The 14,220-nt window shown below is 53.8% G+C and overlaps 1 protein-coding gene across 11 annotated transcripts in view; it reads left to right on the forward strand.

Moving 5' to 3' along the window:
* The window catches only part of TRAF3 (TNF receptor associated factor 3), a 110,583-nt gene extending 99,731 nt beyond the window's left edge, over positions 1-10,852 (forward strand). For all 11 annotated transcript variants that reach the window (XM_061181303.1, XM_061181299.1, XM_061181298.1 and 8 more), the window contains 3 exons: positions 2,722-2,862; positions 8,527-8,701; positions 9,517-10,852. In XM_061181303.1, coding sequence (XP_061037286.1) covers positions 2,722-2,862; positions 8,527-8,701; positions 9,517-10,088 — 888 coding nt within the window. In that variant the 3' untranslated portion in view covers positions 10,089-10,852. The remainder of the gene's footprint in view (positions 1-2,721; positions 2,863-8,526; positions 8,702-9,516) is intronic.
* The last annotated feature ends 3,368 nt before the right edge of the window (positions 10,853-14,220 follow it).

Raw genomic sequence — 14,220 nt, forward strand, 5'->3', positions numbered from 1 at the left:
TCATTTATGACTTTCCCAGGAGCACACATTTGCTCTGAGTTCAGTGACGGTTTACCTATGAATCTTTTTTTCCCCTCTTTTTGAAGAATGCATTGTTTCTGCCTTTTTAAATTATAGGCATAGATCTCAGGGCTTTTGGTCTCTCACAGATAACAGCTTCTCATTTATCTAAAAGGTTCTTCCTTTCACGTAAAGTGAATTGGTTATTCCAGCTGTGCTGGTTACGTAACCATTGAGCGGGGCTGGGCTGCGGTGTGCTCACCCCTCAGGACGGTCGTCCTCGGGGCCATCGCCATGGGGCACGCGGGGGTCATCCTGTCACTTGCGTCCTCCTGCCCTGCCACCTTCACACTTGTCCCCCTCAGAGCATCTGCTTTGCATCGTTGGAAGCCCCGGGACACAGCCGCACAGCCAGCACCCCTCCCCAGAGCTTCCCCCTCTGCACACCGGCCGAGAGGGGGCCGAGTTGCTACTGATACATTTGAAACGTCTGTCCTCTTGGTTTTGCTGGAGGGTGAGCCTCTCCCTGACTCCGTGCCCCCTGCTCAGGTCAGCCGGGCCTCCGCCCTGCGCATCCTTGCTTGTGTTCATGAGAAGCTGGCTTCTCTTCACTGGGCCCAAGAGCAAAACCCGGACAATGAACGGAGATACTTGTATTTTCTTAAAATGGGAATTTATTTCTCATCATAGAATTATTCAGTTGGAATCTCCTGAGTTATCTTGTTCATCTATAATAGAAAATAGAACGTCTGAGTTGATTCGGAAAGACTGATTATTATATTCACAGTCAAACTAAAGAAAAACTGTTTTGTAAAATCCAGGCTTAAAAACACCCGTCTTATGTTTTAGGAAAGCTTAAATCAAAGGGAAGTGTGGAGTGCCCACCAAAACAGGCTGGGGTAAAGGATGTTCCTGGTGAGGAGGGTCTCGGGAAGGACGAGGGGCCCCTGTTTTCATCTGCTGTGTGGATGTCACACTGTGCTTCTTGGAAACACACCTGCCAGGTAGACTTTCTTGTACCTGGTAGACTGGTGAAAGCAGGGGTCTGCAGGCACCCAGGGGCTGGGATCCTTGATTAAAATATGTAAATAAATAAAAATCAGTTTAAGGGCAGTCCCTAAATTAAGAAATTAAGAGTTTGATGCGGCATGATGTGTGATCGTCAGTGTGAGATATTTCTGTCATCCTCAGGTAGCTTGATTTGCTGCAGAAAAAATTACCATTGGTTTTGGAGATATTACTGAGATTTTTATCAAAAGGGTTGGCCTGTGTGCATGATATCTCTTTTTTTGGGTGTGAGAATAAGGAGCCTGGGAATTGTGTCCATCTTTGACAGATGGGAGTGAGTGAATTGTAATTTCAGAAAAAGCAAAAACACCACTGCCTGCTCCCCGTGCCCCAGTCTGCGTGCTGCAGGCTGATCACTTGGAGGAGGTCGTGGACCTGTGAGACATCATATTTTAGGAAGGAAAGTCTGTTTGTGCTGAGTGAAATCCTAGGAGAGTGAAGTATATCTTGCAAGTTCTGTATTCCTTCATAAATACATTTGTTATAAATAAAATAGACTGAGACAGCACCCAAAGGTGCTGCCTGCCGAGCAGGCTGAGTAATGTAAGGACGCCTCACTTTAGGCTGGTTGTTCTCCAGAGGGACAAGGTCAGGAACCCAGATGTGTCCTGAGATGCCCGTGGGCCGTCCCCACGGCCAGACCGTCCTCAGGTGCTGGAGGTGTTAGAGAGGCACCTGCGAGGAGAGCTGTTCCGATCCGTCTCGGAGCTCCGCGTCTTCCAGGGTGGCGGCCGCATCCGCGCGTGGACACACACAGCTGTTGGCGGAGGGAACCTTTCCAGGGACCAAAGTGCCCCTCGTAGAGACACTGTGAGAAAGAAGCCTCGTAGGATCGCCCTTGAACTCCTCACCCTGGGGGCTTGTAAGACCAGTGTAAATTGGTTCTTGGGAGCCAATTATTTTTCAGAAAGGAACTTGAAAAACTCAAAGGTGGGTTCCCTGCTGGGAATGGCGCCCCCCCCCCCCAGCAGACCCTTCCTGGCACCCCCAGTCGGCAGCTCCTCTGTGGGGGGGGCGGGGGAGGCTGGGAGGCTGGCCCCAGGACTCACTGCAGCGCATGTGAGACTGTTCCCATCGTGCTCCCTCATTCCGTTGAGAGAGCTTTTCAAAGGGCGTGTATGGCCCACTGGTGGGCGTGAAGTAATTTAGTGGGTTGCAACTAGCATTTTCAAAAGTAGAATAGAGTAAAACAGAAAATATCCGGGTGCAGTGTGATCAGGGCAGATTTGGTTTTGAGGTTCCTGTTTTTAGGGATATGCACACATACACAGGTGTCTGTGCAGAAGGGGTGAGGTGTAAGGATGTGTTTCCTACTATGTTTCCTTGTCAAAGTTTGAAAGCCACTCTGGTAAAAGATTTATTAGTTTTTAGCAAAAACTTTAAAAAGCATCCATTCTGAAATTCAGTCATTGCTGCACTTTGCCTCATCTTTGTGATTCCTGGGAGAGATTCTGAGAAATGCAGTTGTAGGATCCCTGTTAAACTACCAGGACCCCCATTTCCTGTGTGAACGGATTTTTTTTTTCCCTGGAACTCCTTCAGTGAGCTGATAGAAGGCCTATATTGTAAACATTTAATTACCATTATTATAATTGTTATAAGTTGATATTAAAATCACTTTTTGTTTGCTTAATTGAAGACTTTCTTTTTCAGGTTTCCTTGCTGCAGAATGAAAGTGTAGAAAAAAACAAGAGCATACAGAGTTTGCACAACCAGATATGTAGCTTTGAAATTGAAATTGAGAGACAAAAGGAAATGCTTCGAAATAATGAATCCAAAATACTTCATTTACAGGTAAGAAGTTTAAGATTATGGCTGGATAAAAGGGAACACATCTGGGTTCCCCTCCAGGACTTTCTCAGGGAGATATTTGAGCAAAAGCCCTGACCTTTGTCGAACAAGGCAGCTTGTTTCTCTTGCTTAAGTGAAACTCAGGGAAGGTGGCCTGGGTTTGCGGGCCGACCTGGGAGGCTGTAAGCACCTCTCCTCTCACCTTTTCCTGGGGGCCAGCCCCGTCACCTCTCCTCTGTGCCTTTGATTCATTGTTGGTGAAATAAGACTCAAAGCCTGTGTTTTTAAAAATTAGCTGTTTTATTATTATTATTTAAGATTTCATATTGTTCATGAGTAGTTATGTGTAAAGTTTCACTTCCTAAAGTGAACTGGAGCCAAACTATTTTGTTCTGAATCTTCTAGCGATGCACGTACACACTGTCACCTTGTTTCACCACAGTGAACCACAGGTACCTCCAAAATAAACACATAAACCTTTGCTGCTCCCGAAAAAGGTGGTGTATACATAAGCCTGATGAAAGTGTGGCTCCTCATTTCTGTTACCAACACAGGCTTCCATTAGGTGCTTGTTATAGATTATTCTTCTAGACACTGTCTTCACATCAGCTTACTCAGAGCGTACCTTGGTGATGGTAATTCTGGTGTGTATCACACACACCCGTGGGAGAATCACATGTTGCCGAAATGGTCTTTCAGTGCTTGTACTTACAGTGTGTTCCCTAAATTATCTGGAAGAGAAAATATTTCTAATAGCTCAGAGTCACGGCATCTTTGAGATTTTCTTTCCTCCCGTTTTAATGTTGAGATCAGTTATAGTGCCTTGAATTGCATAGGCATTGATTAAATTAACTTCATTTGTGTTAAACTCTGTGGTTGTCCCGAGACAAGGAAAAACACAATGAACCATTAGATTGTAGTAGAAAAGATGCAAGTCATAAGTATTGAATCAAGTCAGAAAAGTACAGTGTCACGTGGAATGCCACAAGCCTCCTGCGGGAAGTCCGTGGCGTTTTGCCGAGGCCTCGGAGGTGCTGGTCAGCGTGTCCAGACAGAGGCCTGTGCTGCCATCCGGTCGGCAGGTCCAGCTGTGCACAGAGTGGCCAGGGCTCAGGGGTGCGTGGAAACGCCGAGGGAATTGCGTTAAGCTGGAGAACCACTTGTTCAGGCACGTCAACAGCAGAAGGAAGAATGAGTAAGGAGTGGGTTGGTTTTTGTTCTATATTTAATTCTTATTTTAATATAGTGGTTTCCAAAGTTTTTTTTATTGAAGTAGAGTTGATTTACAGTGTTGTGTCAACTACTGCTGTACAGCCAAGTGACTCAGTTACACACACACATTCTTCTTCATATTCTTTTCCATTATGGTTTATCATAGGATACTGAATATAGTTCCCTGTGCTATACTGTAGGACCTTGTTTATCCATTCTATATATAATGGTTTGCAACTACTAACCCCAACCTCCCATTCCATCCCTCCCCCATCCCCTCCCCCTTGGCAACCACCAGCCTGTTCTCTATGTCTGTGAGTCTGTTTCTGTTTCGTAGATATGTTCGTTTGTGTCATATTTCAGATTCCACGTATAAGTGGTATCGTACGGTATTTGTCTTTCTCTTTCTGACTTCACTTAGTGTGATAATCTCTAGTTGCATCCATGTTGCTGCACATGGCATTATTTCATTCTTTTTTATGGCTGAGTAGTATTCCATTGTATATATGTAGTAGTGGGTTCATTTATAACCAAAAAAAATGAGAGTGTCCATAATGAGGTCATAGATGCACTCGCCCGACACCTCAGAGATTTTATATGCATTCCTCTCCTCCATTCCCCACTTCCAGCATGAAATGTTTGAATTTACTTTAATTTAATCATTCCACTGTGCGTGATTCATGTTTAAAACCTCCACGATTGAAGAAACCACTGAGATCTAAGTCAGAGAGATCCAGCTCCAAGCTGCGGAGCCAGGGGAGGTGAAGGCTGAGCAGTGCCATGTCTGCAGGCGGCGGTGACCCGCGCCAGTGCTCTTCTCCTCCTCCTTGGAAGGCAGGCACGGAGGAAAATAGGCTGCATTTCAAGAGAGGGACAGGGGTCAGGAACAGGGGCTGACGGGCTGGAAACCCCTCCGGTCGGCTGACCGTTTCCCGATGGTTTACATGGAACCGCGTCTCCTGGATGATCTCAGGGTCGGTAATGTTCATCACCATGGTTGCCAGCGCTGAGAGGCGGCCTGGACCATCCGCCTCTGAGTGAACATCGATGGCGGCCCTGCTGGCTGGGGCTGGAGGTGCCGGCTCTGGGTGGGGCTCTCCCTCCCGTCCCTCCCGACCTCCCCCCGACCACCCCCCGTTTCAGCAGAGCCTGGCTCAGACCTGCCCCTCGGTCCTCACCCTAGAACTTCCAGCTGCCGGAGGACAGTTTACCTGAGCGCCGTACCGTGGCTCAGGACACCGCCGCCGTGACTGGCGGCTGTTCCTCGCTGCCGCCTTTGCCACTCTCTCCACGGCAGAGTGGACCTTCCCTCCCCCCTTCCTTTCCTCAGGCACCTCAGATGGCACTGTAAGTGCCACCTCCTCCAGGGAGCCTTCCCCACCCTGTGCATTGGACCACCTGGATGGTGACAGACCTGTCCCTCTCTGTGTCATCTCCTCCCTTGTCTGAGTCTCCAGTCGACCCTAAATCCTGAAGACAGGCTTGTACAGGAGTCCACACAGAGTGCAGAGCTCCTGACGGCCCCAGATAGGGTGGATGGGATGCAGTCAGAGTTGTGCAAAGGAAGTGGAACTTAAGAGTGGGTTAGCTTTTGCCAGCCATGGAAGGGTAGTTTCTTAATATTTTACTTTGTAAAGAACTCTTTTTTTTTTTGGCCGCGCCATGCGGCATGTGGGATCTTAGTTCCCCAACCAGGGATCGAACCTGTGCCCCCTGCGGTGAAAGCACGGAGTCTTAACCACTGGACCAAAAAAGGGAAGTCCTTTTTTTCTCAATTTAAAAAGACAGCCTAGGGTTTCCCCTAGGCAGTGGTTAAGAATCCGCCTGCCAGTGCAGGGGACACGGGTTCAAGCCCTGGTCCGGGAAGATCCCACATGCCACAGAGCAACTAAGCCTGTGAGCCGCAACTACTGAGCCCGTGAGCCACAACTACTGATGCCCGTGCACCTAGAGCCCGTGCTCCGCAACAAGAGAAGCCACCGCAACGAGAAGCCCGCACACCGCAACGAAGAGTAGCCCCCGCTCGCTGCAACTAGAGAAAAGCCCGCGCGCAGCAATGAAGACCCAACGCAGCCAAAAATAAGTAAATTAATTTATTTAAAAAAAAAAGAAGACACCACAATGAGAAGCCCGCGCACCACAACAAAGAGTATCCCCCGCTCGCCGCAACAAAGACCCAACGCAGCCAAAAGTAGATCAACTTAAAAAAAAAATGTAAAAAGAAAAAAAAAGACAGCCTAGTGTGAGCTTCATTCCCGTGTTGCATTGTTAGCAGGAGCTGGATGACCCGGTCGTTCCCGCTGTCAGTGGCTCTGCCGGGCTAGAGGGAGAGCGCTCTGTCCACGGGCCCCTTGCTGGGCCCGGGAGTCCCACCCGCATCGGCTCGGTGACCGGATGGTGCCAAGTGACAGACAGTGATTTAAGCCCTAAGTGCACGAGCATGAGACTGATAGACTGATGCTCTGTGAGCAGGTCTCCTGATGAGGGTTTATTCACATAGTGAGTGATCTGTGCTGTTTCTCTCAGCTCCTGAATCCTTTTTTCTAGTAAAATCCTCACCTGCATTTAAGATTTGCTTTTTATAGAAACACTACAGGGGCTGAGTGTAGACCGCTCTTCAAGAATGAAATCATGTTTGCTGCATCTTACAGAGAAAGCTTGATTTAGGTCAGCATTCTGCTTTGACCTCATACAGATGAAAGGTCTGTTTGAAAATCGCACATTTTCCCTTGCTGTATGAGGAGTGCCTTTTAAATAGTGGCTGGGCCTTGTCTGTGTGTGTGTGTGTCTGTGTGTGTGTGTGTCTGTGTGTGTGTGCGCGCGCATGTGTGTGCTCGCTCCCATGTTCCCTCCTGCCCGCCACCCGCCTGCTGGCTCCGTGTTCCTGGCTTGCAGTTGGGGGCCTTGCTGTCATTTCAGACTCCACGGTTCTGCTCCCTCTCGAGAGCGCCTCGTGCCTTAGTGCCACTGTCCCGTGTGCGTCATGAGTCCTGGGGCGGGGGAGGGGGGCTTGGAAGTGATGAGCAGCTTGTCCTCGTGGTTTACAACGAGGGCCACCAAGGAACTGCCACTGATTGTTCAGGTTTCCATTAACTCCCCTCTTATTCTCACTAGCACCCACATCAGCCTAGTTTGTCATTTTGTCACTTGAGTAGGTAGAGGACGGGAGAAAAATTACAGCTATTCATTATGGGTGTGGGCATTCATTCATGTCAATAGGATTGTCCCCAGAAAATAGACTTTGTGAACTAACTATGCTTCTCACCATATGTATTTTAAAATAAAGTGGTATCAGTGTAGAAAGAAGTGTTCTTTAGAGAAATCATCTTTACTTTTTAAATGTTAGCCAATATCAGGGTTTCTTGGAAAGAAGAGGAAGATTAACATAGTATTTTTACCCAGAAAAAGTAACCCAAGCCTACATGTTTGTTCCTTCACGGTTATTAAGAGCCAGCAAAGGTGCTGAAACCTCGATGTTTAAAAATAGTCTCCCAAAAGGAGAAGTGAGCTCGGCAGGTCCCCGGGGCTCTCCCCTGTGTGGCCTCAGCCTCAGGGGCGGCCCGGCCACTCCCCAGCTTCAGGGGCTGAGCCACCCAGCCTTCAGGAGCTTTATTTCAAAAATGCAAATTCTTTTTAGAAGTGAAAACCCTTTAGGTCCCTGGCTTCATCTAACAAGTGGGCGGGCCAGTCCTGCAGACAAACGGGGCCGCCAGGGCTGGCACGCCAGGCTCACCCCTCCAGTTACTGGTACAGACGTGCTGGTCATGTGCTTCTGGAAAAGGGGGTTTCTGAATTATTTAAATCAAGCCTCGCTGTTGACAGCCACGTGTTTGTCAGTAGGGTTGCTCTGCCCCAGTGGGCAGGGGGCGCTGGTCGCGGAGTGCGTCCAGGGAACAGACCCGCACCCACCCTGCCCATCGGCACTGGCCCCTTGGCTTCACCCGGGGCCCCGAGGACCTGTCTCCAGGGCCCTGTCCTGCTGCCAGCCCTGTGCTGGCAGCCAGGTCTCTGGAGCCAGGTGGCAGTGTGGTGGCAGCTCTCTCTTCTGGGACCCAGGCGGGGTTCTGAGCGCCCTTTGCAGCCACAGAAACAGGGCAGCCCCTCTGGCCCTGGAGGCTCACATAGTTTGGCCTCTGCTGGTCGATCGACCCTGCAGGGGATGGAGGCCTTCAGACGGGGCCGATGAGTGTGACTCCAAGTCCTGAGCTGAGACGCTAGGACAGAGGGATGTGGGAGCTGCATGCCCTGTACTTGGTGGGTGAGGCCTCTCTGTGCCTCGGTCCCCTCCTGGAATTAGGGGTCTGGGTCCCTGTGTCCCCCGAGATGCCCGTGGGTCTAAGGTAAGAGGCCCTGTGAGGGCTGATGCGGGCTGCCCTGTTCCTGACCAGGTAGTGGCGCAGCGCTGGCAGCGAGTTCTAACTGTATTTTGCCTTTTTGACACCTTTGATGTGGAAGCGAGTAATAGACAGCCAAGCAGAGAAACTGAAGGAGCTCGACAAAGAGATCCGCCCCTTCCGGCAGAGCTGGGAGGAAGCAGGCAGCATGAAGAGCAGCGTGGAGTCCCTCCAGAACCGGGTGACCGAGCTGGAGAGCGTGGACAAAAGCGCGGGGCAGGCGGCTCGGAACACAGGTGAGGGCGGGCAGGCGGAGCCGTGCGGGTCTGGGAGGCCCCGGGACAGGGGAGCCTGGCCGGGTCCCAGGGCCCCAGGTCAGAGCTGTGGCCGCCTTCGTGAGGTAAGCGAGGCACGTGCTGCCTTAGGACAGCGCCGTCCAGTCTCGGATGGTGCTCCTGATGGCGCCTGCTGGGGCAGCTGGCTTCCTGCCGAGATGCCCGCAGCAGGGGCCCAAACGCTCCCCTCCGTGCATTGAGGCCTGCGTGGCAGAGTGGGTGTGGGGCGGCCTGCGGGTCGGGGTGCTCCAGCCCTGCTCGTGAAGGCCTGGGGGACAGAAGGTGACCAGAGGCAGCAGGGGACCCGGCAAGCCCAGCAGCGTGTCCGATACCTAGAAGCCACCGGGGCCGCTGCTTCAGAGGCCAAGCGAGTATTCTGAATATCTGCACGAGAAGGATTAATGGGGGAAAGAACAAGGATTATTGTGATGCACGTGGGGCTGGATTCAGCCAGCCAGGGACGTGGAGTGGGGTGGCGGGAGGAGCAGCTTAAGCCCTGATAGGGCGCAGGTGAGCCCGAGCATGGGGGCCGGAGGGCAGGGGCTGTGAGCCAGAGGGCAGGCAGCCCCAGGCTGTCGCCTCTCGGCAGGCTGTGGATCCTGAGGACCCCGAGGACCCCGAGGCCTGCGTTTCAGGTCCTCCACGGGGCAGGCACCACCCCCCAGCAGCCACAGCGAGTCTGGGCTCTTGTGCTCAGATGCGGGTGGGGATCGGCTTCTCCAGCCCCTGTGATAGTCACGTGTCTCCGCGCCCATCTCTCCCGCCCGCCGCCGCAGGCCTGCTGGAGTCCCAGCTGAGCCGGCACGACCAGATGCTGAGTGTCCACGACATCCGCCTGGCCGACATGGACCTGCGGTTCCAGGTCCTGGAGACCGCCAGCTACAACGGCGTGCTGATCTGGAAGATCCGGGATTACAAGCGGCGGAAGCAGGAGGCCGTCATGGGGAAGACCCTGTCCCTCTACAGCCAGCCTTTCTACACTGGCTATTTCGGCTACAAGATGTGCGCCAGGGTCTACCTGAACGGGGATGGCATGGGCAAGGGGACGCACCTGTCGCTGTTTTTTGTCATCATGCGCGGAGAATACGACGCTCTGCTTCCCTGGCCGTTCAAGCAGAAGGTGACGCTCATGCTGATGGACCAGGGGTCCTCCCGGCGACACTTGGGGGACGCGTTCAAGCCGGACCCCAACAGCAGCAGCTTCAAGAAGCCCACCGGCGAGATGAACATCGCTTCCGGCTGCCCAGTCTTCGTGGCCCAGACTGTGCTGGAAAACGGGACGTACATTAAAGATGACACCATTTTCATCAAAGTCATAGTGGATACTTCGGACCTGCCAGACCCCTGACGAGTCCCTGGGGAGGCGGGCTGAGCAGAAGGCAGCTCCCCTGGGGGTTTGAGCCGCCGCCTCCACCGAGGCCCTCGCGCCCAGACAGGGACCTCGTGGGGCGGAGGAGGCGGCAGAAGGTGGCCGCGGGCCGGCGGGAGGAGCCACGCGGCAGGACACACACGCCATGTTTTCTAATAGACTAGCAACACTTCACTTGGAAGAATTATTTATCCTTCGACGAGAGAAATACTGCTGTCAGAGAAGGTTTTCATTTTCATTTTTAAAGATCTAGTTAATTAAGGTGGAAAACATATATGCTAAAGAAAAGAACCATGATTTTTCTTCCTTAAACACCAAAAAAAGAACACACACACACACACACACACACGCGCACACACCTGGGGATAGCTGGACATGTCAGCATGTTAAGTAAAAGGAGAATTTATGAAATCATAATGCAGTTCTGCTATATTCATTCTAAGATTCAAGAGTGCAGTCCTGTTTCAAACATAGCCCGTTGTCTGTTTTAAGGCCTCATCTGGTCTCTGCTTCAATACTCTGTCAGAAGACCCGGAAGTGCACCTAGGTCTTTTTTGGAAGTCTCTAAATTCAGAATCGTTTTTTAATTTAAAGTTCTAAGATAATTGTTACTGCAAACATTTCATTTTAAAACGTTGATAGACTGATATTTCTTGGAAGAAAATGTAAAATATCAAACACTGGTTATCACTTGTGATAGGAAAGAGAATATTCAATCTGTTGTTATTTCTCGTTAGAAATGTAAACCTTCAATATCTGTCGTAGTTAATGACACTACTTCAAAATTATTATGAAAGGAAAATTGCTCATGGATGCTGTGCATCATTTTCAGATTTATAATTGTTTTCACCCTAAAATAGGGCATTAGTTGAACTTTGGAGTTCTAAACAAAATCCTGTAGGTTTTTAAAATTCTGCCCCATGTGTTCAGACAAGCTCTCTATTGCTGACAACACCGACCTTCCGTGTCCAGTGTCCGGGGGTGGGCAGGTGACTTGCGCTTGAAGGAGGCCACAGCAGATGTGTTTCTTCATCCTGTCATATTGCTGCATTTGTTAACAGCGTTTGCGTAGAGATGGTGGCATACTGTACCTGTGCCTTAGATGTGACATGCTGCTTCTCGACCCCAGCTTTGTGTTCACTATAATTCCAGAAGGTGATAGTTCAGCCAGACTTTTCTCTTGATCACTAGACCTTTTGCCTCTTCAAGGGCCCTCAGACAGCCCTGTACCTGCTGAGGAAGCCGGGCCCCCTCGTCAGCTTCTGGAGCCTCCACTGCTTCATTATCACAGATTCCAAACCTCTAGGCCCCAAAAGCGAGCAGCCCAGTCCGCGCGCAGGCAGGGACAGGGCAGGAGCCGCGCCTCTGTGTCCCCGGGCTGCGGGCTCCCACACCACCCGCCGCGGGGCCCTCTGAGCATTCCAGAGACTGCTACCCGGGGGGCCACCCGGGCTGAGCCACAGGCATCCCGGGGCCCGCCCCTCTCTTGGGAAGTGTGGCCCTGGGGTCTGTGGTCCCAGCCTGCGCCTGTCCGGGCGGCATTTCTCACCCCCCGTTTACCTTCTCTCAATGGTCCAACTGTGACAGAGCGGGGCCCTGCTCCTGTGCCCCCTGCTATGCACCACGCTCCATGGGTGCTCTTACCACTGATGGGTGCTACACGTGACGGGTGCTTCTTAGGCAAAACCAATGTGTGTGAACCGCCGCATCTGTGCCACTCATCCAAAAGACGCGCCCACGATTGGCCAGCTGGGCCGCGCACCTCAGACTGCCTGCCTCCGGGCTCCCCGTGGCCACGCGGGGGACGGCGGGGTGGTGCCCGGTGGCCCCCGTGTCTCTGGTGCTGCCCTCCGCCCTGGGTGTGCCTTCGCCCCAGTGCCTGCTGGAAGCACCTCCTGGCCACCGCCGTCCCAGGCTTCCATAAGTGACCTCATGGGTTCCAAGCACCTGCCCTGCCCTTCGGCAGTTAAAATGCTCAGTTGTCTTCATCTCTTTTTCTTTCCCATCCCCTGACCCCAGAATTGCTTTGACGGCGAATCAGTGTCATCAGTTCTGCCCAGTAAGGAGTCGTGTGTCCCCGCTCACAGAGGAGGGCCCTCCTGCAGGTGCTGTGGGACCACTGTTCCCTCCAAGTGCCCAGACCTCCTCCAGGCCTGGGCCCGGTTCTGCCCTGGAGACCCGGGGGAGGGAGGCTGCCCAGCAGGCCCCACCCGGCCTCAGGTGGCTCTCCCGAGGCCAGGGGTTACCAACGGACTTCCTCCCCCTTCACGAAAAGTATGGGCGATGTGAACAAATTCAGGATAAGCAACATCTCGGTCTGGTAAAAAAAAAATTCTTTCCCTCCCCTGGGTTGGAATCCTCTTGGGGGCGGGTCGCTGGCAGCGCCCCAGAAGCATCCGTCCCTTGGTGGGGGGACTTTTCCAGCAGCTCCTCCTGGTGGGAGACGCCAGGCCCCTGGCCGCCACCCAGGAGCCCAAGGGACCCAGCTTCACTGTCCCCCGGCGGGAGGCTGGGACACGGCGGGAGCTTCAGGTCGTGGCTCGGTGACGGTTGGCGGTAGCGGGTCGCACGCCTCCCTGGTGCCCGCGGGCCCTCCCGCCACCAGGGCCCCAGCGACAAGTGACGGGTGCCGGACACGGCACGTGGGTGCACTTTTCCCGTTTACCAAAAGTGACAAATTCCGCACAGAACAAAACCGCTCCAGTGCCGCAGAGGAACCGACGCCGAGTCCCATGCAGGGTCAGCGCCCCTGCTTCCCCGTCGTCGCCTGTCCTGGAAATGAAGACCGGCCGGGCCCGCCTGCCTGCGGGTCTCTCTGGTCAGGGGTGGGGGGCCAGGGTGTCGGGCCGGCGGGGCCAGCGCGGAGCCCGGCGGCCGGGCGGGCTCAGCGAGTGCCGGGCTCTGGCTCTGGGGCTGGAGCAGCCCGGGCGGCTCACCTGGGCCTCTCTTTACAGGTTGGGGTTCTCAGTTTCCCAGGTTTGTGGTGACGCAGAGGAGACGGGTAAATTGCTCCGAGACCTGTCACACGAGAGGGTGGCGCCAGCCCCCGAGAGCGAGTCAGGCGCCGTCACCGAGTGGCCGACGAGGAGGGCCGCCGTCCACCCCACCCCGGCCCCGCCCTGGAGCCCAGCTGCCAGCTGAGCCGAGGCTCTTGGCCAGGCGGCCCTCCTGCCCCCTCCTGTCACCTCCCTGTCCCGGTGGCCGACTCCACCAGGCCCCCCAGACGCCGGCCAGGATGGCGCAGCCTCTCCCCAGCAGCTCGTCTCCTGCAGCGTCCCCAGCCGCCCGGGGCCACACGTCCCTGTCGACGCCCCCTGCGCTCTCAGTGTCATGGGGGTGGTCGCCCGCGGTGGGCCCGGCATCCTGCAGCCCTTGGGCAACATCAGGCAGAGGAAAGGGCGGCTGGACGAACCCTTACGCACAGCAGGGCCCCGAGGGGGTGGGGAGAGAGGCGGGACCCCGAGTGCACCCTGGGGGGCGCGCTGGCCCCTCCAGCCGTCCAGGCCCGCTCCTTCTTCCCGCCTGCACGTGGAGGAGTGACCATCATCCTGTGCTGGATGCAGACCTTTCCGGCCCCAGCATCGCTGCCTGTCTTCACAGGTTGGGCAGGAGATGAGATTCCTCGTGGGGCCTCTTGCCCACACCTCCGCTCTCCAAAACGTGTCCCTTTGCTTGCGGTGATTATCAGTGGTGGAAAGGGCTCACGCGGAGCCGTAAAATACTATTTTTTAACTTTTAGTCCAGATCTTTACTGATCAGGCCGCCGAGGAGAGCTGGGGGGAATTCCGGGAGTTCCTTTGCATCTGTGACATGAAGGGGGGATCTGTCACCCAATCTCCTTCTCAGCCCAAGACCATGGTTCTGCCTTCTGTTTGCAAATCTTGATAGTTGTGTTTTTTCCAAAGTAGAACGTGTCCACTAGGGTCAGGTCAGACAAGGTCGGCGTGAGGCTCCAGTGAGGGCAGGTGACCCGGTCGGTCGTCTCTGCTGTCTGTCGAGCGGTGCTGGTTGTCACCAGGGCCCCGGGGCAGCGGGGGCGGGGCGCAGACCTGGAAGCGTCCCGGGCGTTTTCTGCTGGGCTCAGGTGACCCAGGCCACAGGTGGTTGGTGC

The sequence above is a fragment of the Eubalaena glacialis genome, chromosome 2 (assembly GCF_028564815.1).
Source record: "Eubalaena glacialis isolate mEubGla1 chromosome 2, mEubGla1.1.hap2.+ XY, whole genome shotgun sequence".
Classification (NCBI taxonomy): Eukaryota; Metazoa; Chordata; class Mammalia; order Artiodactyla; family Balaenidae; genus Eubalaena; species Eubalaena glacialis.